General features: G+C 43.1%; 1 protein-coding gene across 4 annotated transcripts; it reads right to left on the bottom strand.

Annotated features, from left to right (window-relative positions):
* Nucleotides 1–746: 746 nt before the first annotated feature.
* Nucleotides 747–26316, bottom strand: Alr (Evr1_Alr domain-containing protein Alr). 4 transcript variants are annotated; one of them, XM_070103218.1, is made up of 6 exons: nucleotides 17003–17073; nucleotides 16579–16942; nucleotides 11806–12016; nucleotides 7205–7397; nucleotides 1495–1567; nucleotides 747–1014 (listed from the first exon to the last, which is right to left on the bottom strand). In XM_070103218.1, the coding sequence occupies exons 2-6, from the start codon at nucleotides 16810–16812 to the stop codon at nucleotides 871–873; spliced, it is 855 nt and encodes a 284-aa protein (XP_069959319.1). In that variant the 5' UTR covers nucleotides 16813–16942; nucleotides 17003–17073; the 3' UTR covers nucleotides 747–870. The 4 variants fall into 4 exon arrangements, with proteins under 4 accessions (XP_069959319.1, XP_069959320.1, XP_053655461.2 ...); XM_070103219.1 differs by having other exon boundaries at nucleotides 16579–16962; nucleotides 17003–17063; XM_053799486.2 differs by lacking the exons at nucleotides 16579–16942; nucleotides 17003–17073 and adding an exon at nucleotides 26177–26316.
* Nucleotides 26317–26620: the final 304 nt, after the last annotated feature.

Raw genomic sequence — 26620 nt, 5'->3', positions numbered from 1 at the left:
CATATACAAAAAAAAATACAGTGGACCCCCGCCTTACAATATAATTTCATTCCAGAAATGTGTTCAGATGCTGTTACCGAATGAATTTGTTCCCATAAGGAATACTGTGAATTAGATTAGTCCATTTCAGACCCCCCCCCCCCCAAAAAATGCACTTACATAATTGGTTGCATTGGAAGCTGATCGTAAGGCGGGGGTCCACTGTACATGCAGTCTAATATATAGAAATAAGTTGAGGAACCCTTACTTAACCTCATTGCACCCCACCAGAAGTTAGTTCACAAAAGACCCAACCCAATCTATAGCATAGTCTTCCAATAATGCAGTCAGGGTGAGACTAGGGGTCTCTCGTTTGTTTGCTGTCGTTACAGCAAGATTAACAAATACTATTATACAAAAATGCATGTTTAATAACCAGCAGTACCTTATTTCAATACTATAATACAGTAGTCAGGCCTCTGAATTCACAGTGCTTACATTCTTTGACCCCCTGCCCTGCAATTATGAAAAAATAATCTGGTGTATGTGTGAGAACTCATCAGTAATACACTGCCACCTTCACAGCAAACAGTCCTGTGAGGTAAGGGAGGGAGGCAGAAGGGGTACATGGTGAAGAACAACTGTTAGGTGTAATGTGTCTTGAGAGGCAGGGAGAGAATAAGCATACAAGTGGTTGTCTGGGAAAGATAGTATTTCCTCAGGGACAAAGTAAAAACATTTGCTAAAGGTTAAACACAGGAAAAGTATAACACAGCAAAACCTTTTATTATTACAAGAGGCTTGATAAAGAATTTTGTAGATGAAAGGTTATAATAATAAAAGGTCTCTTTTAGTAATACCTGCATTTATAAATCGCCTATTGGTTCACAGCTATATTCCAACATTTCCTTGACTTGCCTTAGTAGCTGCTTGGTCAGTAAGTAGTTGATGTTGTTTCATTGTTCTTGTAGGTTCTGCCAATGTAACTGCTGCCACAATTCTCACTGTTTCTGAGGAACAGCTGCTGCTGCCCATCTAAATATTTTGATTAATAAAACATTCTCTTCAATACAGTTGCTGTAGTAACCTACCTTCAACCTCTACCAAATAAATGAACCCACCATGCATGCATAAAATGTACTTATAGAAAAAAATAAAATATTTATTAATTCTGCAAATTAACACTCACAATGGCATGAGTGTACTGCCAACCTGCAGATAACCCCAAGTGCAAAAGACTGAAGTCAGCAAATACAGAGACTTGGCTGTACTATTTTATGTATTACTGTATAGAAAAAAACAAGTCCTTAATGCTAAAACAAAAGCTCTATTCCAAACATCAATTGGTAAAATAAATCCATATATTCATCTTCCAAAAATATTAACTACAATTTTCTATTTTCAATATACTGTATATGCCATACATCAATAACATGATCCATCAGTCCATCCATTTCTCCATCTCTGATCAACTAAATCACAATCAAACAGTGGTTTATTCAGCTTTCTGTTCACCTCATTGTGAGCATCACACAACCACCGTGACAAGCTGCCACGAGACTCAACTGCTGGGGAATGCGTCTTCAACCTGAAACAAAGATTACCAAATATCACTACCACTTTTTACACATGTAAATAACAGTGTTACTGAGAGACTGAAGAGAAGCTGCAGATTTTGATATTATTACTATAATTATTATTTTGTTCATTGAAACCAGTGAACCCATATGGGTCAAGCAATGCTTAATGGTAGAAGTAAAAAAAAAGAAGGAAAAATGGTAGAGGAGTTGGAGAAATGAGGGGTGCCACAAATATAGTAAATCAATGTTGATCAAGAAGTCATAGAAAGTCTGCACTATAGCTGAAAATAAGATTAAATTAACATGTTAGCTTTGAAGATGGTGTCTGAAATAAAGTTGGAGAGCTATAAACAAAGCAATGAAGACAAAATGAACCATCAATACTGCATAAAAGAATCTGCAGAGTCAAGCGACTGACAGAAAAGTTTTGAAGGGTATGAAAATAAGAAAGCTGAAAGTTAACTCAAACAGATTAAGTAAACATACATGAAATAAAGAAAAATTGCAAAGGTTAGTGGATGAGTTTGGGAATGTGTGTAAAGGTAGAAAGTTGAAAGTGAACATAGAAAAGAGTAAGGTGATGAGGGTATCAAATGATTTAGATAAAGAAAAATTGGATATCAAATTGGGGAGGAGTATGGAAGAAGTGAATGTTTTCAGATACTTGGGAGTTGACGTGTCGGCGGATGGATTTATGAAAGATGAGGTTAATCATAGAATTGATGCAGGAAAAAAGGCGAGTGGTGCGTTGAGGTATATGTGGAGTCAAAAAATGTTATCTATGAAGGGAATGTATGAAAGTATAGTAGTACCAACACTCTTATATGGATGTGAAGCTTGGGTGGTAAATGCAGCAGCGAGGAGATGGTTGGAGGCAGTGGAGATGTCCTGTCTAAGGGCAATGTGTGGTGTAAATATTATGCAGAAAATTCGGAGTGTGGAAATTAGGAAAAGGTGTGGAGTTAATAAAAGTATTAGAGGGCAGAAGAGGGGTTGTTGAGGTGGTTTGGTCATTTAGAGAGAATGGATCAAAGTAGAATGACATGGAAAGCATATAAATCTATAGGGGAAGGAAGGCGGGGTAGGGGTCGCCCTCGAAAAGGTTGGAGAGAGGGGGTAAAGGAGGTTTTGTGGGCGAGGGGCTTGGACTTCCAGCAAGCGTGCGTGAGCGTGTTAGATAGGAGTGAATGGAGATGAATGGTACTTGGGACCTGACGATCTGTTGGAGTGTGAGCAGGGTAATATTTAGTGAAGGGATTCAGGGAAACCGGTTATTTTCATATAGTCGGACTTGAATCCTGGAAATGGGAAGTACAATTTCTGAACTTTAAAGGAGGGGTTCGGGATATTGGCAGTTTGGAGGGATATGTTGTGTATCTTTATACGTATATGCTTCTAAACTGTTGTATTCTGAGCACCTCTGCAAAAACAGTGATAATGTGTGAGAGGTGAGAGTGTTGAATGATGATGAAAGTATTTTCTTTTTGGGGATTTTCTTTCTTTTTTGGGTCACCCTGCCTCGGTGGGAGACGGCCGACTTGTTGAAAAAAAAAAAAAAACATGAAATAAAAGTTAATAAGTCAAGAAGGAATATGTGGTAGTAAATGCATTAGCAAATGGGCCTATAAAGCACAAGGGTACGAAAGCTGCACAAGTATTGAAGAATATGAGGAAAAGTATCAGTGGAAGTGCTAAACCCATAGGATTATACAGTGCCTGTGGGGGGGGGGGGGGAAGGGGATGGAAGGTATTCTAGCTTAATTCAGGGAACTGGAGCACAGATCGAGTTCCCTAGATCAAGAGCTCCCCACCAGCATCAAGGAACCTCTCTTGAGGGGTCAGCGTAAACAAAGTACAGCAGGACTGTGATTACTTTATGGGTGTACAATGATCATTAACCCTTTCACTCTCAAGAACCTTCAAATTTAGAGCCTCTTCCATGTTGTCTTTTTTTTTTTTTTTTAAATAAAAATTATCTTCGAAAAGGGTAAAGATTTTTCCTAAGGCCAAAAATGCAAAATTTTATGTAATAGCTATGGAATCATTCAGGTATAAAGTTGGAAGGTAGGAGCCCAATTCCTGACTATTTTCCTAATATGCTCCCACACTATCCATTGATCCAAAAAACTATCCATTCAACTATCAGAACTACCTTGTAAACCACCCAGAATTTAGTATTTAGACCAATTTCACACTATTTTCAACAAATTCTAATTTAAAAAATCCAATTTAAAACAGCCAAAAACAAATATTGTAGGCATTCCAACCACTAAAGCAGGGTTTAGCACGTAGTTTTGATTGTAATGACAATACTAACCACTAAAGCAACCTTTTCTGTTCACTGATCATGTCCCCAAGCCTCTTATATAACTGCTGCCCTTCATTTTGTATCACTCGCACAAAAAACTGATTTTTTTTAATATTTCTCGACTAATAAACCACAAATCCTTGGTCGTGGCTTAAGACATCCACCCAGAAAACAGACATTGGCGATAGGCAGAACCACCTTTGACGAGTTTCAAGAGTTTTTCTACTTCTGATACGTGCCTGGTCAACCAGGCTTTTGCTGCTGGCAGCCCACTTGCCCACATATTCATCACAACCTGGTTGATCTAGCACCTGCAGGAGATACTTGACAGTGTTCCTATCTTCTAGTAAAATGTTGAATAGTCTGCAACCACAGATATTGATACAATGATCTCTTACTGTGCCCAATAAAAGAACATTTATTTTACACTTCTTCCCATATCTCTCACTCCAGTATGTTATGATAAAGCCCTCAAGTACTTTCCACTTATAAAGTATCATATAAATCAATCTCTTCCACTCCAGCAAGTACATGTTTAGGACTCTGAGGTCTTTCCAGCAATTTAAATGCTGTATTGGCTCCATGCAGGCTGTCAATGATCTGTCTGTTCCAGCTTTGATATCCTCCCTGCTCTAACTGGGGGCCATCAACAAGACTCAAAACAAGAGAGCACAAGCAATTTGAATGATGTCACCATTCTCACTATTTCCCTAGTTTTGAATGTTCCCAATATCCATCCATTTGCCTTGTGTTCTTCAAAAGGTCAAACAACATAATTACTCTCAAATCTTTCAAGTATTCGTGTCCTGTTATTGATTCTCTTGGGTTTTGTCTACAGTGTCTTTTGAGTTCTTCATTCCTTCCATATGTAAGCAGTTGGAACTTATAAGAACATAAGAAAGAAGGAACACTGCAACAGGCCTACTGACCCATGCGGAACAGGTCATGACCCCCCCCCCCCCCCGGATTAGCCCAATGACCCACCCAGTCTTGTCACCTCCACTCAAGACAGGAGCACGGCACCAGACCCAGCAACACAAGCTAGTCAGGTCCAACTCACACCCACCCACTCATGTATTTATCTAACCAATTTTTAAAACTACACAACGTTTTAGCCTCAACTGTACTCAGGAGTTTGTTCCACTCATTACCACTGAATGTCATATTCTCCACTGTCTACTGGGAAACCCTGCTTTTATTGTCCCGCAATTGTTTTGCATCCTCTACTGAGGTGATTTCCATGCTTATTTTGGTATCATCTGCAAATACTGATACAAAACTGTGGTGAGTGATATTGTCTGTCTGAAACAAAGACAAGAAACAGTAGAAGTGCCAGGAATAACTGTGCCTTGGGGTACTGAGCTTGTTTACTTCTCTAATGCTGGATTTTGCTCTGTTTGCTACAACTATATGTTCTGTCAAAGTTGAAAACCCAATTCCCTACCTTCCCTGTTATGCCTATAGCCCTCATTTTGTGTGAAATCAACCTATGATCACATCTGTCAAACCACCTTTGCAAAATCTTTGTATACTACATATGCAATGAATATAAATGGTATAAAATACCGACACTATGGAAACAAACACATATGCAGTTTAATGTGAGCCTTGGACAACGTTTTGCCCACACAGTGGGCTTTTTCAACCTGACCTCAACATTCTGAACCTGACTATAAATACTCCCATACCTTCCACCCCAGGTAGATCTGTTTGTGACTTGAAAAAGCCCACTGTGTGGGTGAAACATTGTCAATAAAGGATCACATTAAACTGCATATGTGTTTATGTTTCCATACTACATATGCATTTTGATCCTCCAACTCCTCTGTAGCTGTCATAGTGGTTTAGCAGTTGTGACAAGAATGATCTCCTAAATCTAAAAACATGCTGGTTTGGGTTACACAGATTGAACTATTCTATAAAATTTGTAATTTGGCATCTCATCAGTTTTAAAAACTTTTAATAATGTGAGATGTTAGGGCAACTGGTCTGTAATTTTTGGCTAGCACTACTGTCTCCGTTATGCAAAGGAGCTAGGTCTGCACTCTTTAAGATCTCTGGTATTTCACTTGGATCTAAGCTCTTTCACCAAAAGATACTGATTGCTCATGCTAATTAGTACTTTGCACTTTATGAATAAGGAATTCCACTTAATTTGAAATCAATGAAAACCATCTCCATTTCATTACTATTTTTTCTAGTCTATCAACTGGCACCAAGAAACAGCCAATAAAACCATGCAAACCACCCTAAAAAATGCCCCAAAGTCACTAATTTAACCCAAACACAAGATCAGATGTTAGCTGCTCTTATGCACTACATGGGACAGAATTTTTTTTTTTTTTATACTACACCCACCCACCATGCAGGCCCATTCTCTCATGTCTAGGCCAAAATTTGCTGCTCACAGCATATCTGAGGGTGCTAAGATTTACTTGTCGATCTATTAAGTGCCACAGGCACCAATCACTTAGATCTACACAAGAGAATGAAAGGGTTAAATGTTACAGTTAGTAAAAATATTGAAGATTAAGCTGTGAATACGGTAGTCCCCCCCCCCCCATACCTGCCTGGGAAACGTTTCAAGACCTAACATGGATAGTAGCAAACTCTATATACAAGTCTTTTTTTGTTTATATACATACTCAGATATTGGCAGTTTGGAGGGATATGTTGTGCATCTTCATACATATATGCTTCTAAACTGTTGTATTCTGAGCACCTCTGCAAAAACAGTGATTATGTGTGAGTGAGGTGAAAGTGTTGAATGATGATGAAAGTATTTTCTTTTTGGGGATTTGCTTTCTTTTTGGGTCACCCTGCCTCGGTGGGAGACGGCCGACTTGTTAAAAAAAAAAAAATTACATACTCAGAATAAGTGGAGAATTAGAACTTTTTCACTGATGGAAAGCACTTCCTGGCTTCTCTTGGGCTTTGAAGAACTGTCACCATCACAACTTTTGTACTTAAGGTCCATTATTAAGCAAAGTTAAGGGTTATTTTTAGGCCATGGTAAACTGTGGATAACTGAAACTGCAGAAACCGAATCTACTGTATTATGCAGAGAACAGGTATAATGGGAAGTACAGTGCCTGCACTCTGAAGGAGGGGTAGGGATTTTCAGTTTGAGGGTCATTTGAACTTAAGTTCTTTCTGGAATCCCATACTCTTGAGATTTTGCTTTCATTAAATTTTGCTAATTTGTGGAGTAAACTTGGAGCTTACTTCTAAATAACTAATTCTAATAATAAGACAAAATGTCCATAAAATATCTGTTCTTGATCAGCTAACATAACCTTACTACAAAAGAAACAAATATTTTATCTAAGATCTTTACCACTCTCTGAAATCTTCGGCACAAGGCTGGCACGGGTAAAACTTGGAGAAAAGCGAAATAAAAGTCTTCATGTCATCTTGTTCCAGAGAAGATGGCTGGGTGGGGTAGTAAGCTGCCATCGAGTGCAACAGTCGCCACGATCCTCGGCCAAGAGAGACACTGTCAGCTGGACACCCATACTTGGCTGCATTCCCTGTAAAGACAACAGAATGACCATTAGTGAAACTAACCAAGCAGTGTACAATATAATATAAAAATAAAAATAATTTAAATAAGCATGATTAATTTGTAAACTATTAAGTGTTAATGTCTAAAAAGCAAGTGTAAGGTTATTTTGTACTTGCAAACATTTGATCTACTGGCAATACCTGTTACACTAGGCCTAATATTTCCAGAAAGACTAGACCTAAGCCCTTTCACTGTCTAGACCCCCAAAATCAATACTGCTCCCATGTCCACCTTTTTTTTTTTTTTTTTTAATATTTTTTCTTCTGAAATGGTGGGAAAATCTTTCTGAAGGTAATTACGCCAAAAGTACAAAATTAATGAAAAATTTATGTCATTAATCAGGAGCATAGTCAGCAGTCTGGGCACAACTTACACATTGGTGTTTTCACTCACTGAGTCCTATTTTAAGTCAATTTCATTGCTCCATTCGACTAAATTCATATCTATTTTGCTAGTATGCCTTCTATGGAATGAGCACAATAAACTCTCTATTAATCTATTACAACTACCCTATAAAGTAAACAGAAGCTGGTAATTTGGCCAGTTTAACCCAAAATTAAAAAAATACCATTTTAAAAATAGTTCAAAATAAACAATGTAGACATTCCTGGCACTAAAACATTTATTCTGTTCATTAGTAATGTCTACAGGGCTCTCCTGTATTTAATTTGCCTTCCATTTTGAATTCATAATCATAAAATATAACCAGGAATGACCGGGTTTATGGCATCCCAATAATTGAATCAGACCTATTAGAAAACCCACAAAACAGACTAGGGGTTAGTCAGGTCTTCCTCCTCAGGAAAATCTGCAAAAATCAAATATTTCTGCTACTTTGAACCCAATTACAATCTACTTCCAGTCCTGAAACCAACCAAAATCATCTCTATTTTAGTAGCATGTCTTCCATTCTATCAAATGGTGCCAAGAAACAGCCAATAAAAACTATCCTAGAAAACACCTCAAAAAAATCACTATTTTAAAACAAACACATGGTCAGAGATTTGTTTTTCCCATCATGCATCACATAAAACAGGACTTATTTTATACTGTGCACACTCATTGCACTGACCCATTCTCTCACATTCAAGTAAAAATTTATTATTGACAGCTCATCTGAATGAGGCGAGCTCAAGCTGTAGAACTACACAAGTGACCTGGCCTCAACGATGAAGTTTTATATGACGGCCATTGAAAGGGTCAATGGTACACATGGAACGTACATTACCTGGTAAAATAGGCCTAATATTTGGTAATTATGCCTTTACAATACCTGGAACACATGGCCTTCTGCCTGCTAAAGTAGGCCTAATAATATGTTGTACACTAGGGCTAATAATACCTGGTATACTAAGCCTACCCTGATCCAAGGAATTCAACATGTCCTTCACTTCCTTGGATCAAACCCAATTATCTCCCATTTCCCAGGTGCTGCATGACCCCTATGGGTTTAGCACTTCTCCCTAAATTATAATAATAATATACTAGGCTTAATACCTAACGACCTGTCCTCTTCCTGACTGCCTTCTATTCTCCCAGATACTGTATGACCTCTATGGGTTTAACCCTTCCTACAAGCTAAATACAATATGTAATTAATATCTAATACACTAGACCTAATACCTGGTACATTATGCCTAATACTGGCCAGTGAGTGGCTCTTGATTCAAGGAAATATATTTTTCTTCCCTTAATGATTGCTGAGAAATGCTCCCCATTTCTCAGCCATCATTATCTTTGCCATCTACATTATTTTCACTATTGCATTACAGCTCCTCTGACTCAGAGGAAAAGTTATTTTGAGTTATCAATATCAGTCACACCAATTTACACCTTATCTCTCTACCATGAAAAGGCGAGTAAAAATACTGTAAATTACATAGAGTATGAACTATAAAATTATTATATACTACAGTACTGTACTGTAGTAATACTGTACAGGTTTCAATATCCGTATTCTTAGTGTCCAGTTATCTTCTGCATCAGTGGAACAACTCCACTACTTCAGAAGACAACCAGACAATCAAGAAATATTAATTTCATAATTTGGGAGGTGGGGACAATTGGCATAATCATACACCTCCTTTCCCTATTAGTCTTTTAATTAATGAGAGGCTTTAACAGTACAGCCTCTCCTCAATGATGGAGTTCCATTCCTAGACCACGTTGGCAAGTGAATTCATTGCTAAGTGAGGAGCATCCCATAATGGTAGTGGGTTTGTCTCAACCTTCTTTGATATTGTTTAATGTCACCTTTGCCCCATTTATAAAATTTCTGGTATATTTTTAAATGTTTATACAGTAGTGCACTGTATATTGTAATAAACAGAACAGAGAAAATCAGCTCCAATATACATTATTTAGGTATTCATACTGGTCAAAGAGCCTGTTGTGAGCGAGTCGTTGGTAAACAAGTACAGTGGACCCCCGCTTAACGATCACCTCCAAATGCGACCAATTATGTAAGTGTATTTATGTAAGTGCGTTTGTACGTGTATGTTTGGGGTTCTGAAATGGACTAATCTACTTCACAATATTCCTTATGTCAACAAATTCGGTCAGTACTGGCACCTGAACATACTTCTGGAATGAAAAAATATCGTTAACCGGGGGTCCACTGTACGTCACTAAGTGAGGAGAAGCTGTACTGCAAAAAGCCAAATCTATTATCAGATTTTTGCTATATACATGTTATCAAGAACAAAAGAAGGAAAAAAAAGCAAGCATCAGCTTGTATACTTTGTTACAGTGGGAAGGGGAAAAAGAAGGTCAGATAAATGTGCACTGGTTGGTCAGGCAAGATGACACCTAAGATTATCACAGTTCTTCATAGCTTAGCTCTTGTCACTTTGCCATAAGGTGGCACAATATCAAATATTAAATTCTATACAAGCATAAATATGCCTGGTATACACAACATGTACAAAACCTGAACAATGATCCTCAAAAATCACAGAAATATTTGACAAAAACAAGGGGCACTTTATAATGTGCCCCCCCTGTGTCCATATGTCAGTTTGCATGTGGCCAGCAGTAACAGCCTGGAAGATCAGGCCCTGATCTATCAGAAGGCCTGGTCATAACTGGGATGTGGGGGCACTGACCCCCAGAACACCATCCAGGTATACCATGGTCATGTATAGAGCTGGATCATGAATGACCGACAATCTACAGCGACTTTTCCACCAACCAATCCAACGCACACTCGTCTAAAATCCCTCTTCCATGCTACAAAAGAATGTACATATAGTAGTTCTACTTTTCTCCCACTACCCCATTTTAAACTGGCAATATTGCTTGCTCTCTCTCACACACACTCACACAGGAGCTTGGACTCGACCCCTGCAACCTCAACTAGGTGAGTACACACACGTACACACACGTACACACACGTACACACACGTACACACACGTACACACACGTACACACACGTACACACACGTACACACACGTACACACACACACACACACACACACACACACACACACACACACACACAAAATCTGCACAGAATGTTTACTGCACTCATGCAGTTAAACAAACTCTACTGATAATGCTGAAAATCCCTCAAACTCTACTGGAATGCAGATAAGAATTAGGTATCATAAATTATACCAGGAAAATACTGAGGACTAGCTCCTAATCTGTACTCTGAAGCACTAATACTTTACAAAAATATAATGTCGTCCCGAATAGGTAAAACTTGCGATTTTGGTTTAAATAGCAATGCTCTTCTTGCTGAATAAGGCAAGTAAAAATTTGTGTAAGCAATAATTTCGCAAAAATCATTCTGAACCTAACAAAAAAATATTACAAAAACTGAAAGCACAGTAGTGTGTGCTAGTTCTAATGAAAAGTAAGAATGCTATAGGTATACTGTACCAAGAGAATTCTGTATACAAGACTTTACTACTGTAACTTAAAGAACAAAAAAGGCACAATACCATGACTGGAACAATACACAAACAACCCGCATATATGTTTCTCCAACGTGCGGAATATTTGTGTATTGTGTACTCTTCCTTTACATGAAAAGGAAAATTACCAGCTGATCCATAATTATGGTAAGAAGAAAGTATGATATGTGTTATGATATGTGGATGCTATGTGCCTTAGGTCAGTAAATTTATCTGGTGTATTAAGGGAGTCACGATGTGCTGTGAAAGGTCCTCGGTCCTTAGGTCACGTATTCAATATGGGCATAGTAACCACAAGGATCAACTACGTGCCAAACTCTACTCTTGTAACCTTAAGTGCTCCTCCTTATCTAGCTGTACCTGACATGGGCTGATCTATGCATGAGATTTAACATCAGAAAATCTAACGAGAAAAATATTTCACATCCTAAAGACTACCACAATGCTTTCTTACCATAAAAAGAAACCTTAGCTTCCTCTGCATCCTTCGAGACCTGCTTTGTGCTGCTGTCCTCTTTACTCTCTGTTGATGCTTGGGTGGAGGTGCCCTCTACTTTAACGTCTGCTGTATTACTAAACTCATGTCCAGAAGTTTCTGGTTTCACAGAAGGACTTCCATGGCCACTTACTGCAGGTGCTGCTGTTACTGCTGATGCACTCTTGGCCTGCATTGCAAAAAATGCTGTATTCAGTACAGTAACAGATTTAGAGAAAACAATTTTATATTGTCCTAATTAATGATACTCACAAAGACTACAAGGTGTTCAATAAGCGTATGTAAATTCCTCATGGTAATCCCTGCCACTGATGAACTATGCTCAGTGAAAATCTAATACATAAAATGCTTAAAGGAATTATGAGGTGTCCCATAGCTTGACTGCTGGCACACTCAGCTCACACACTGAAGTCCATGGCTTGATCCACTGTATGGGTGGAAACATTAGGATGCATTTCCTTATGACACCTACTGTCCCTGTTCACCTATCAGTAAACTAGGTACCTGAATGCTAGTTGATTGGTATGGGTGGCATCCTAGAGACAAAGCTGACCCAATGTCACTGATGTCAGCTAGGCCTGTATACATTGTATATGTACTTGTAGAAATAAACATTATTATTATTATTATTACGAGAAATATTCATTGTGATACAGTGCCCAACTTCAACCCAGCATTTTCCCTCATGAACCATTTCAAATTAGTATACACACCTAGCTAATTCAATTCATTAAGAGGCATATAATATAAAGAAAATAAACTAAAACATCACTAATTGGGTTATCCAAATATGAGTAAATGGACTTTAAAATAACCTTAGATGTAAACAACTATTTTCACTAAAACAATATCTTTATCTGCCTTAAAAACAGTTCAGATTACACCATTACTATAGACATTTTTTCTAGCAAGTTTAGCATGTCAGAATACATACATGTACTGGGCTAAGCAAGTTTATTTAGGTACAGGTCCACGTAAGTACAATTATCGTACATAGTAATGCATGTGTAAATTACCTAGCACAACCCCCCCCCCAAAAAAAAGGGGGGAAAGATGACTTATTTCCACTGTGGTCCTTGTTCCTTTTGAAATCACAATTTAATTGTGGCTTCCACTTCATCACTTAATATTGAAGCTACATAACCATGATCTACCAAGAAATTTCAATGTATAAAGAGTGACAAATAAGCAATGAAGAAGTGTACAGAATATGTAGGATTGCAGAGAATTCAAGGTATGTCAGGAGTTCAGTGTAGAGTGGATCTAGACACGTTATAGGGTAGTACCGTACTACAGTACATGATGGTTCAAACATCTCGAGACAACCCAGTAGCTAGCTAATAAAGTGCCACTGTGAATGCCATAATTAGTAGACATCATGGCCAACCTATCCTCCAAGCACAATGCTTCTTTTCGCAAGTGTTACAAAGTGCCAATTTGTAAAACTAATATCCTAGCCTAACCTAGCTAAAATTTATGTAACACATACATACTGTAGTAAAGATTACTACATTCCCACCCAACCTATTTAATATTAGCCTAAATTTAGTTTGTAATATTTAATATCAAACATTAATTTCAAGAAGTTCAGATTATTTTTGTGGGGCTAGAGGGAAAAAAAGAACACAGTTTAGCAACACAATCATTAAAATTCTGAAAAAGATATGACAATCATTCCTCAGTAACAAATGTAGAAAATGGTTAAGCTATAATAATTACAGTTATTGCCAATAAATTTAAATAAAATAATACCGTACAAGTCCATTTTGATCAGCGGAGATCTGAGTCGTCGCTTGTGGTTAATATGAATAATTTAGCAGTCCAACCTATGTATTTATATATGTATACATAGTTACCCACAGCTCTCACTCTAATGACAATGCCTGGGAGTTTGTTTGGCTCATCTGCAACTCTACTGCTAAAACAGTACCTTGCTATATTCTTTCTAAATCTAAATTTGTCCTCCCCAGCAAGACCCCCAGCACCACCCCCAGGAATACAGAAGCACCTCCCTAGCACCATCCCAGCACCACCCCCAGAAACACACAAGCACCACCCCAGCACCACACCCAGGAACACACAAGCACCACCCCCAGGAACACACAAGCACCACCCCCAGAAACACACAAGCACCACCCCCAGGAACACACAAGCACCACCCCCAGAAACACACAAGCACCACCCCAGCACCCAACCCAGGAACACACAAGCACCACCCCCAGGAACACACAAGCACCACACCCAGGAACACACAAGCACCACCCCAGCACCACACCCAGGAACACACAAGCACCAGCACCACACCCAGGAACACACAAGCACCACCCCAGCACCACACCCAGGAACACACAAGCACCACCCCAGCACCACACCCAGGAACACACAAGCACCAACACCACACCCAGGAACACACAAGCACCAACACCACACCCAGGAACACACAAGCACCAACACCACACCCAGGAACACACAAGCACCACCCCAGCACCACACCCAGGAACGCACCAGCACCACACCCAGGAACGCACCAGCACCACACCCAGGAACACACAAGCACCAACACCACACCCAGGAACACACAAGCACCAACACCACCCCCAGGAACACACAAGCACCACCCCAGCACCACACCCAGGAACACACAAGCATTAGCACCACACCCAGAAACACACAAGCACCAGCACCACACCCAGGAACACACAAGCACCAGCACCACACCCAGGAACACACAAGCACCAACACCACACCCAGGAACACACAAGCACCAACACCACACCCAGGAACACACAAGCACCAGCACCACACCCAGGAACACACAAGCACCAGCACCACACCCAGGAACACAAGCACCAGCACCACACCCAGGAACACACAAGCACCAGCACCACACCCAGGAACACACAAGCACCAGCACCACCCCCAGGAACACACAAGCACCAGCACCACACCCAGGATCACACAAGCACCAGCACCACACCCAGGATCACACAAGCACCAGCACCACACCCAGGAACACACAAGCACCATCCCAGCACCACACCCAGGAACACACAAGCACCAGCACCACACCCAGGAACACACAAGCACCACCCCCAGAAACACACAAGCACCACCCCCAGGAACACACAAGCACCACCCCCAGGAACACACAAGCACCACCCCCAGGAACACACAAGCACCACCCCCAGGAACACACAAGCACCAGCACCACCCCCAGGAACACACAAGCACCACCCCCAGGAAAACACATGCACCACACCAGCACCACACCCAGGAACACACAAGCACCAACACCACACCCAGGAACACACAAGCACCAACACCACACCCAGGAACGCACCAGCACCACACCCAGGAACGCACCAGCACCACACCCAGGAACACACAAGCACCAACACCACACCCAGGAACACACAAGCACCAACACCACCCCCAGGAACACACAAGCACCAACACCACCCCCAGGAACACACAAGCACCACCCCAGCACCACACCCAGGAACACACAAGCATTAGCACCACACCCAGAAACACACAAGCACCAGCACCACACCCAGGAACACACAAGCACCAGCACCACACCCAGGAACACACAAGCACCAACACCACACCCAGGAACACACAAGCACCAACACCACACCCAGGAACACACAAGCACCAGCACCACACCCAGGAACACACAAGCACCAGCACCACACCCAGGAACACAAGCACCAGCACCACACCCAGGAACACACAAGCACCAGCACCACACCCAGGAACACACAAGCACCAGCACCACCCCCAGGAACACACAAGCACCAGCACCACACCCAGGAACACACAAGCACCAGCACCACACCCAGGATCACACAAGCACCAGCACCACACCCAGGAACACACAAGCACCAGCACCACACCCAGGAACACACAAGCACCATCCCAGCACCACACCCAGGAACACACAAGCACCAGCACCACACCCAGGAACACACAAGCACCACCCCCAGAAACACACAAGCACCACCCCCAGGAACACACAAGCACCACCCCCAGGAACACACAAGCACCACCCCCAGGAACACACAAGCACCACCCCCAGGAACACCTCCCAAGCACCACCCCCAGGAACACACAAGCACCACCCCCAGGAACACACAAGCACCACCCCCAGGAACACACAAACACCAACACCACACCCAGGAACACACAAGCACCACCCCCAGGAACACACAAGCACCACCCCCAGCAACACACAAGCACAACCCCCAGGAACACACAAGCACCACCCCCAGGAACACACAAGCACCAGCACCACACCCAGGAACACACAAGCACCACCCCCAGGAACACCTCCCCAGCACCATCCCCAGGAACACCTCCCCAGCATCACCCCCAGGAACACCTCCCCAGCACCACCACCCCGAAGACCTCACAAGCACCACCCCCAGGAACACCTCCCCAGCACCACCCCCAGGAGCACCTCCCCCAGGAACACCTCCCCCAGGAACACCTCCCCCAGGAACACCACCCCCAGGAACACCACCCCCAGGATCACCTCCCCCAGAAACGCCTCCCCAGAAACACCTCCCCAGAAACACCTCCCCAGAAACACCTCCCCAGGAACACCTACCCCAGGAGCACCTCCCCCAGGAACACCTCCCCCAGGAACACCTCCCCAGGAACGCCTCCCCCAGGAGCACCTCCCCCAGGAACACCTCCCCCAGGGTGCTGGCCAGCAGGACATCATACCTTACCCAACGTGTCGGGAAGGACAGCTCTCTGGTGTCTCATCCAGGACTGGAAGTCAGTACAGGCACGACATGTATTGTCTGCCCCTCCTGCTGCAGCAGCAGCAGGAGGGGCAGGAGCAGCAGCAGGAGCATCAGCAGCATCAGCAGCAGCAGCAGTAGGAGCAGCAGCAGGAGCAGCAGCAGCAGCAGGAGCAGTAGGAGCAGTAGGAGCAGCAGCAGCAGTAGCCATCATCAACACTATGTAACACAACCACAACACTCTTATGAAACACTCCAGACTGAGTGTGTCTGGGGAAATCCAACACCTGACACCACAAGTCTTCTTCAGGATACTTCAGTCACCTTCAGGATACATCAGTCACCTTCAGGATACATCAGTCACCTTCAGGATACATCAGTCACCTTCAGGATACATCAGTCACCTTCAGTATACTTGCTGGTCAGTGTGACTGACAGTCACCGGCATCAGCTGTTAGTGTCTGCTGGATCAACAATATTATGATGCAATTCACTGGTTTAATATCATCAAGTTCTATACTCAGTGTTATATTATTTTTATTTATTCATTTATTTATATGAATTATTATAATTAAAAAGAAGCGCTAAACCACAAGGGCTATACAGCTTTATATGAATTAAAATAACTTTTTTTTCCAACGGGATGACATTGGTTAATATTTTTCCACCAGGCTTATTTTTTTTTATTTTCTATCATTAATGACGATCAATCATCATCATCATGAATATGTTAGTCAATATACATCACATGTAACTACGATCTTGCTTTAACTACCATCTTAAAGCACTGTAATTTTACTAGCTCATTGCCTGTGTTGCGGTGCCGTACGACCCTAGTGGGTTTAGAGCTTCGTTTTTATAATAATATTGCCTGTGTTAATGAGTGTACCACTGAGTGACTGACAATATTATTATTATTATAATCAAAAAGAAGCGCTAAGCCACAAGGGCTATACAGCGCTGCAGGGTAGGAAGCGAGGGCATCAGGTGGCAAAAGGGAGGTGGATGAGTAATAGGTTACGGATAACAGCGGGGTAGTGGATGGTGAAAGGGTAAAGGGCAGCAAGAGACTGAACTAGAAAGGGCTGAGGGGAGTGCGTAAGGTATCATCATCAGAGTTTGTGGAGTAAATCAGTCGTTGTCAAGAAGTCAATGAGAGTGTCAGGATTAAAGGAGGGTCCATCAGCAAGAAGGGAAGGTAAAGAGAGAGTAGTAGAACGAAGACGGCATTGGAGGTAAATTCTGCGTGCTCGTTGATAGAGAGGGCAGTCTAACAGAATGTGGCTAATCGATACTGGAACTTGACACTGCTCACAGAGAGGAACAGGGTGCCTCTCCATGAGATACCCATGAGTAAGACGAGTGTGGCCAATGCGAAGGCGGAAGAGAGTGGTCTCCCAACCTCGGCACTGATGACAAGAAGACGGCCAGTAACCTATGCTCGGTTTAATACAATGAAGTTTGTTACCAAGCAGAGTTGACCAACGTTGTTGCCAACGGGCGTGAAGGTAGGTAGCTATTGCAGCAAAATAGTCCAGAAATAGAACACCTCTATAGGAAATTGGTAGGTCATGTACTGCTGACCGCGCAGCAGTGTCTGCCTGTTCATTGCCCTGTACGTCGACATGACCAGGGACCCAACAAAAAATAATATCTTTATGCTTCGTAGAGATACGGCATAGCCAAAGTTGGATACGGAGAACTAGGGGGCGAGATGTATCAAATTTTCATATAGCCTGTAGAGCACTAAGGGAGTCTGAGACTACCACAAATGATGACACAGGCATAGATGTGATACGAATAAGTGCTGCAAGAATGGCATACAATTCAGCAGTAAAAATGCTAGCCGAAGATAGTAAATGCCCCCGCACAATGCTGTCCGGAAACACTGCTGCGAATCCGACGCCGTCTGAAGACTTAGAGCCATCTGTGTACACAGCGGTGGCATGAGAATGGGAGTGGAAGTGATCAAGAAAAAGAGAGCGGGAAGCCACTGTAGGCAGTTGAGTTTTCGAGTAAGGGAGTGAGAAAGAACAAACCCGAACAGCTGGAACTTCCCAGGGGGGTAGGGAAAAGTGAGATGCTACATGAACATATAAAGGTGGTAACTGAAGGGAAGACAAGAGTGAATGTAGGCGAAGAGAAAAGGGATGGAGCAAACAGGGGCGGCGAACGAATAAAGAATGTCTACTAATATTGGTGACCATTCTATAAATGGAAGGATTGTGGAGATCGTGAGAGCGTACATAGTAGCGAAGGCAATGGGCATCATGGCGATCAGACAAGGATGGAACATTCACTTCTGCATAGAGGCTCTCAACAGGGAAAGAGCGAAAAGCACCAAGGCACAAACGTAATCCTTGGTGATGGCTGGAGTTAAGGCTAGAGAGAGTAGCAGGAGAGGCCGTGGAATAGATCTGGTCACCATAATCGAGTTTTGATAAAACGAGGGCTGAATGTAGGCGAAGCAGAGTTCGACGATCAGCTCCCCAGGAAAGATGAGCAAGGGTTTTAAGAAGGTTTAGCCGGCTGTGACAAGTTGCCTTCAGAGAGGTAATGTGAGGTTTCCAGGATAACCTACGGTCAAAGAGAAGGCCTAGAAACCTGACTGTATCACGTTCGGGGATACGGGAGCCATAGAGATACAAAGGATGATCGGAGATGACAGAGCGTCTAGTGAAAGTAATTTGGAGAGTTTTGGTACTTGAAAATTTAAACCCATGCGTGGTGGCCCAAGTGGAAACATGGTCGACCGCATGCTGGAGAGAAACTGCAATGAGATGACAGTCAGCACCTGCACAAGCAATAGCGAAGTCATCAACATAGAGTGATGACCAAATATTGGGTGGAAGAACAGAGGCCAAATCATTTATAGCAAGGAGAAAAAGTGTTGTGCTTAGAACACATCCCTGAGGGACACCTTCAGCTTGGACGAAGTCCGGGGAAAGAACATTATTGACTCGAACACGGAAATGTCTGTCAGTTAAAAAGTTCTTAAGGAAGGATGGTAGATTGCCTCGGAGGCCTAAGGAGTGGGCCTGGGCCAAAATATTATACCTCCAAGTTGTGTCATATGCCTTCTCAAGGTCAAATTATTATTATTATAATCAAAACGAAGCGCTAAGCCACAAGGACTATACAGTCTCAAGGTCAAAAAATATGGCAATAACAGTGATTATTCGCAAAGGCATTACGAACATACGTATCCAAGCGTAGTAAGGGGTCTATGGTAGAACGACCCTTACGAAAGCCATATTGACTAGCGGAGAGACTGTTGTGTCTCTAAATACCACATTAAACGTCGATTTACGAGACGTTCCATCACTTTGCAAACTGCACTAGTAAGAGCGATGGGACGATAGTGGGAGGCATCATGTCCTGTAGTACCCGGTTTGCGGAAAGGGAGAACAATGGCAGATTTCCACAGCTGGGGAAGAACTCCTTGTGCCCAAATAAGATTGAAGAGGTGTAAGAGGACTACAAGGGCTGACTGATGTAAATGTTGTAACATACGAATATGAATGTCGTCAGGCCCAGCTGCCGGTGATCGGCAAGCTGAGAGCGTTGCCTCCAGTTCTTGAAGTGTAAAAGGCACATTATACTGTTCTTCTCTGAGAGAAGAAAAGTCCAAAGGTACTAACTCTCTGGCAGACTTTGAAGAAAGAAACGAGGGGCATAGATTGAGCCCCCGGGAAATATGGACCAGATGTGTGCCAAGTTCAATGGCAACGTTGAGATGGTTTGCTACATCAACACCAGCGACCCGTAGAACAGGAGCCGGGTCAGGAGAGTATTTACCACTCAATTTCCTCACTTTTTTCCAGACTGCACTCATAGAAGAAGCAGAGGTGATGGTGGAAACATAGTCTCGCCAGCAAGTGCGTTTAGCTTCACGGATGACACGGCGAGCGATCGCACGCTTCTGCTTAAAATCAAGAAGTCTCTCAGCGGTTCTATTGTACCGGTACCTGCCCCATGCAGTGCATTTCAAACGTACTGCACGAGCACAAGCAGACCACCAAGGCACACACTTCTGAGAATGCCTGCCTGAGGTTTGGGGTATAGAATGAGAAGCTGCAGTATAAACCGACATCGAGAAGAGGTGTAGGAGCTCATCAATGGAGGATGAAGAAGGAACCTCACTAAAAGCAGTGAGTTGCGAGTGAAGATCCCAATTTGCCCGATCAAATTGCCAGTGAGGGCTACGGAAAGGTGGTGAATAGGAAGGAGAAGTAAGAATGATTGGAAAATGATCGCTGTCATGTAAGTCAGGTAGAACAGACCAGGTGAAGTCTAGTGCAGTGGAGGAAGAGCAGACTGATAGATCGATGCAAGAGAGAGTATGAGTACGAGGATCAAAATGGGTGGGAGTACCCATATTTAAAACATGGAGGGGTGAGAGGCGAGAAAAGCCTCCAACTGGATGCCACGTGAGTCACAATGAGACCCCCCCCCAGAGGAAATGGTGGGCATTAAAATCACCAAGTAACAGAAGTAGTGGTGGTAAGGATGAAACAAGAAAGGTAAAGTTTGGGATAGAAAATGCTCGAGAAGGAGAGAGATATAAAGAACATATTGTAAACCACTTATTCAGGTGGATACGGGCTGCAGTGTAATGCAGCGAGGTATGGACAAATAGTCGACAGTACGACAGTACACTTTCATTAAAGGAATATCATTTATAGCGTAGAAGCTCCTGTGGGGAAGGGATAATGCACTTTCATTAAAGGTCCCATCTGAGAAAGGATCCGAAGAATACAATAAATTATAGCCTGAGATACTATGGATTCTATGTTCAATAAAGCCTAAAACATCACAACACTGACATAGGTTGGAAAACAGCCGAGTGTAATTTTGGTTCTTGTAAGCAAGCACCAACAGGGGAAAACCTGGAAAGCAACAATTGAAACTCACCCCGATTACCCGAGGCCGCGGATATTCCACTGTAAATAGGCCATGATTGGCGATGAAGAAAATACCAGGAATCCGTAGGGAAAGGCACCTATGGACTAGAGGGGTTAGAAAAGTCAATGTGTGGTGGCATTGGAAGACTTTCAAGCAGCGAAGGAATGGAGTGTTGCGAAGAATGGGGTTGTGAAGATGGAGGAGAGGGAAGAGAAGGAACCGGAAGTGAATCAGTGTCCATTGAAGGTTTAGTCTCTGCAATATATTCTGAAATGGCTTCAAGTGTTTCTGAATTCAAAGATGTATGGGAGACCATATTGGACATAGAAGGGGGAGGGTGAGTAAAGTTTGGGACAGTAATGGACTGTACCAAAGTAGAGGGGGAGGAAAGAGTGTAAGGGACTGGAGATGAAGTGTGGGGGGGGACAGAAGAGGCAGAAACCTGGGAGGTGGCAGAAGAGGGAGAAACTTGGGAGGGGACGGGGGTGGAAGGCATAGTACGAGGAGGAGGGTGAATCTCCACACTTGTAATAGAGCCAGAGAGAGGGGAAGAACTAGGCACAGAGACTGGAAAGGTAAAGTGTGGAGGTGGAAGAAGGGAAGGAAGGGGCAAAGAAGATTTGAGCAATGTGGATTTTTTGGACTTCTGAGAAGTAGAGGGGCGATTGGTATTAGGTGTCGTACGAGGTCTTGTCGATACTGGGGCTTGTGAGGAAGGACGCGAAGATGTGAGAACAGACTGAGTTGTAGTCGGGACGTCAGAGCCAAGGACAGCAAAAGGATTAGATGCCGGAGTGGCTATGGGAGGGGTAACAACAGAGGAGGCTGCAGAAGATGGGACCCCAGAAGTGGGGGGATGTTTTGAAACACGAGAATAAGAAACACGGGGTAGTCTCCCTTGGAGGCAGAGATGAGTAACTGCCATAGCATAAGGGAGACCTTCTGCCTCTTTGAGGCAACGGATTTCACGTTCATTTAAGTAGACCTGGCAACGGCGGGAGTACGAAGGGTGAGCTTCATTACAATTAAGGCAAGATGGAGGTTGACTGCAAGATGTATTAGAATGGTCGTCGGCACCACAGACTGGGCATTCGGCCATAGATCTGCAATATTTCACTGGGTGACCAAAACGCCAGCAATTTCTACACTGTTGCGGTGTAGGTATCACCTTTCGAACTTGTAACCGATGTCCCGCGACATATACAGAGGACGGGAGTTCTCGGCTGTCAAAAGTTAAACGAGCTACATTGCAAGGGTAACGTCTCCGCCCACGGGCAGGAAGGACATAAGTGTCTACTTTGAGGATTGGGAGATCCTGGAGTTCCAGCTGTTCAAGAATGTCATTGCCACATGACTGGAAATTCTGTTGGACTATGGTATGGGGCAGAATGACAGTACCACTACAAGAATTGAGAGAAAGATGTTTTTCAATAGTGATAGGAGTAGTATCTATATGCGAAAGGAGAGAAAGATCATGAGCTTGGGTAGCATTCTGGACAGTGACGATGCGCGTACCGCTCTTGAGAGCATGAAATGAAATATCTCTACCAACATGACGCAGGAGCGCTTTGCCAATACTATGGTCAGAAAGGTAGGCAGAAGAAGAAGTCGGTCTTAAAGTAAAGAATTTAGTCCATTGTGTGGTCCGAAACTGAGCGTGGAGAGGGAGTGCATGACGTGTCGGTCTTTTCTGAGTAGAATGGGAAGGTAACGAAGGAGCATCATCAGGAGATTGACGTTGGCGTTTAGGAGTAGGACCGGAGTTGGTCCGGCATGAAATGGGCAGGCGATTCGAAAATTGCCATACCCTAGAGGGAGAAGCCGGAAGCGTAGTCAAAGGAGAGCGGAGTTCAGACAAATCGAAGGAGTCAGTCGAAGCCCCGGTACCTGAAGCGGGTGAGGAAACAGCACCAGCAAGAGGTACAGGGGCATCAGGAGTGTCCGAAGAGTGGTCTAAAAACAAGGCAGGGTCAGAATGGGGTGTGGTATCAAGAAGGGGCCCGGGGGTAGTGGGTTCATGGATTGGGTTCTCCATGGTTAGGTTACTCCTTTGCTTTTTGTTTTTAAGAAAAAAAAAAGAAAGAAAATAAAATAAAAATAAAAAAAGAATAAAAAAAGGGGGAAGCGGGGAGGAATAGTTCCCAGGAGGAATGAAAGGGCAGGAAATCTCCCTCCACGCCCAAGAGGACCTCAGCACCGCTAGTAGTGCAGATGCAGCATGGAACCCGTGCCATACCCTACCCTTCATGCCAGTAAACCAGCAAACTGGGATAGCAACCTCACATCTGCCGAGCTACCTCCGTGGACAAAAGAGAGGGCGGCTGGATATCCGCCACAAAGCATACCTCCTTCGGCCACCACCCCCGGAATCCGAAAGGTGGCTTCCAGAGATACACCCGTCGCCCGAAAGACACCCAAAGCTACTCCGGGATACCGGAGAGGGATCGGGACATCCCCAGGCAATCCAGATTCCACGGCAAACTACGCCACCGCCAAGAACCTCAACGGAATGGGATGGACCCCGGTATCCTTTCCCCTACCTAGGAACTAACGCGTCTGTGGGAGAAATCCCAAAGGCCACAAAGAGGAAGGGCAAAAGGGAGGGGTGGGGAGGAGGAAAGGAAAAAGGGGAGGATGGGATAGGGGAGGGGAGATTGGGGGGTAATTAGGTTCAGTCTGAGGAAGAAGACCGACAGGTCTAATTCCTCAGACCAAGAGCCTCTTCACCACGCCAAGGAGCCCCCCTTGAAGAAGTGTTATTTATACCGAAAAATAGCTTAACTCTTTGGCAACACAATGGTACCAGAATGAATGTTCTACGACGTTTCTACAAGAAATTATAGTCATTTATATCAGGTATGGTGACGGCGATGTGAGTAGCGCGTCTGCTCACAGCCCATATATTTTTTGGAATTTTTTCCTTGGTTTTTATCTCTTTCTTGCATTATTCTTTCTAATATAATAACTGACTATATGGCATCATAAAACAGTAGGCGGAGCTTCTCCATAGACAACCAGGAACCATATGGGAACGCTCAGCAGTGTTCCCGCTCCAGAGAGTGCCAGGAGAAATCACTTCATTATTACGGTTATATCAGCTTATATATCAACTCTACGGCTTATTTATCTATCAGAATTGATCTAATATGATATAATAAACACTATAAATAACATACAAACATGTTATATACTCTAGACTGAATAAAATAAGCCATAATATGGCGAGAAACCATCAAGAATATTTCGATATAAATGAGTGAATCCTCTCGCGTCGTATTCTTTGGTCTCTGAGTAAGAGAAAACGGCATTTTGAAGAGGATAACTGCACTAGAACATCAGTTTACTAAGAAATACACCCAAACAAACGCGATTTTCGCGATTTTTTTTTTTTTTGAGACGGGGGGGCCGGCCGGCGCTCCCGGCCAATATCTCAGAAGTAACTTATTCACCTAATGGCCAAAATTCTTCCTTTATTACTTAATTAAATGGAATAATATTCACATAAACTGTAAAATAATGATCTCTATTTACTGGTGGAATATTTTGGAAAATATTCCAATTATTTTGGGATTTATGCGGGAGCAAAGGGCAGATATTTTGCAACATTCCAAGAACTAACAAACTTTATCTTTTTGTGAAATAAAGATAAGATATTTAGAGGAAACTAATCCACGAGGAATTCGTATAAGCATTGTTGTCTCGGCACCAAGTGTCCAAACAACCTTACGTCGTCCCATATAGGAATAAATTTGGACACAAGGGCATTTTCAGTAAATCAGTCCTTTTTCAGTCTTTTCCCATTTGTTGTTTGAGGTATATTTCTGATAAATATTTTCAAGAAAGAGTGAAAACACTTTGTCTTGTGCACTAAAACTGGAGGAAATCGGACGGTAAACAAGAAAACTATAATTGCCCTAATGCTCCCTTTAGCCACCAGACCAGCTCCTGAGCCACCAGGAGGCCTGGTCACAGACTGGACCGCGGGGGCGTTGACCCCCGGAACTCTCTCCAGATATACTATCAAAATTAAGCACTAAACCCACAAGAGATGGCAAATACGTAAGCCCAACATTAAGGAGACGGTTTTTCAACACGAGTCCATTGACATTGTTCATTAGAATTACGAATATATGTGGCAAACGAGTGTGTTTGGGCTCGTGTCCAGGGCGTTTCAAGTATCAAAGTTCAAGCCACGTTAATACAGTAAAAAGACTGTTAGTTCCTTAATAATTACCAAGTGAGAATCCCCCGTAGCCCCTCCCCATCACCCTCCCACCAGTAACAACTACTCACCCCCAAACCCCTCCACCAGCAGCCAATCCCCAACACTTCCTCTAACGACCGTCTCCCTCCCCACAAACCACTGACGTCATCACCCCCCCCCCTCCTCCAGGTCAGTGGCGCCATTTAGCCATGGAGGTCAAGAATCGTGGCGCCACTAGTCACTCCTCTGCCATCCACCACACCATCAACACCTCCAGCTCCTCCAGTGCCATCAACCTCTGGTAATGTAAAAAACTTTGATTACTCCAATTTCATGGTAATTTTTGATAAATCAGCTTTGAAAATATTTTAGCAATTTTTCTTTCTACAAAATACTGAAGGAAGCATTCTAAATACATACTTTAAATTAATGCTTACGGCAGTTCATGAATAATTATTGATGTCCATACTTTTATCTTTGCAGACATTGTTTTGGCGTGTTGCTGCTGCTGGTGATATCTTTAGACTTGCGGCTGCCCACATCATGGCCTTCACCACACAGCGGCTGCCCACATCATGGCCTTCACCACACAGCGGCTGCCCACATCATGGCCTTCACCACACAGCGGCTGCCCACATCATGGTCTTCACCACACAGCGGCTGCCCACATCATGGTCTTCACCACACAGCGGCTGCCCACATCATGGTCTTCACCACACAGCGGCTGCCCACATCATGAATATCTTCAACCTACAAGATTCGATAAACTTATTAATTTTGATTCTTAAATAAATTGTCTTTCTTTGTGATAAAGAAATGTTTTCCTTAAACACACACAAATGTGTTCAAAGAACACACAGGAAATAATTGAGACAAGCCTCAACTGCTGTATTTGTCAGCAGCGGGACAACAT

Source organism: Cherax quadricarinatus, chromosome 84, assembly GCF_038502225.1.
Source record: "Cherax quadricarinatus isolate ZL_2023a chromosome 84, ASM3850222v1, whole genome shotgun sequence".
NCBI classification, from domain to species: Eukaryota; Metazoa; Arthropoda; class Malacostraca; order Decapoda; family Parastacidae; genus Cherax; species Cherax quadricarinatus.
The sequence above is the reverse complement of the archived record's forward strand: the minus strand, read 5'-3'. Positions and strand labels throughout refer to the sequence as shown.

Excerpts from the sequence above, each read along its gene's own strand:
- Alr (XM_053799485.2), bottom strand. The coding sequence starts at position 16,812 with ATGATGGCTACTGCTGCTGCTGCTCCTACTGCTCCTACTGCTCCTGCT. Across the intron at positions 12,017-16,578 it reads TTCCCGACACGTTGGGTAAG|GCCAAGAGTGCATCAGCAGT; the intron begins GTATGATGTCCT and ends TTTGCAATGCAG. Across the intron at positions 1,015-1,494 it reads TGTGTGATGCTCACAATGAG|ATGGGCAGCAGCAGCTGTTC; the intron begins GTGAACAGAAAG and ends CAAAATATTTAG.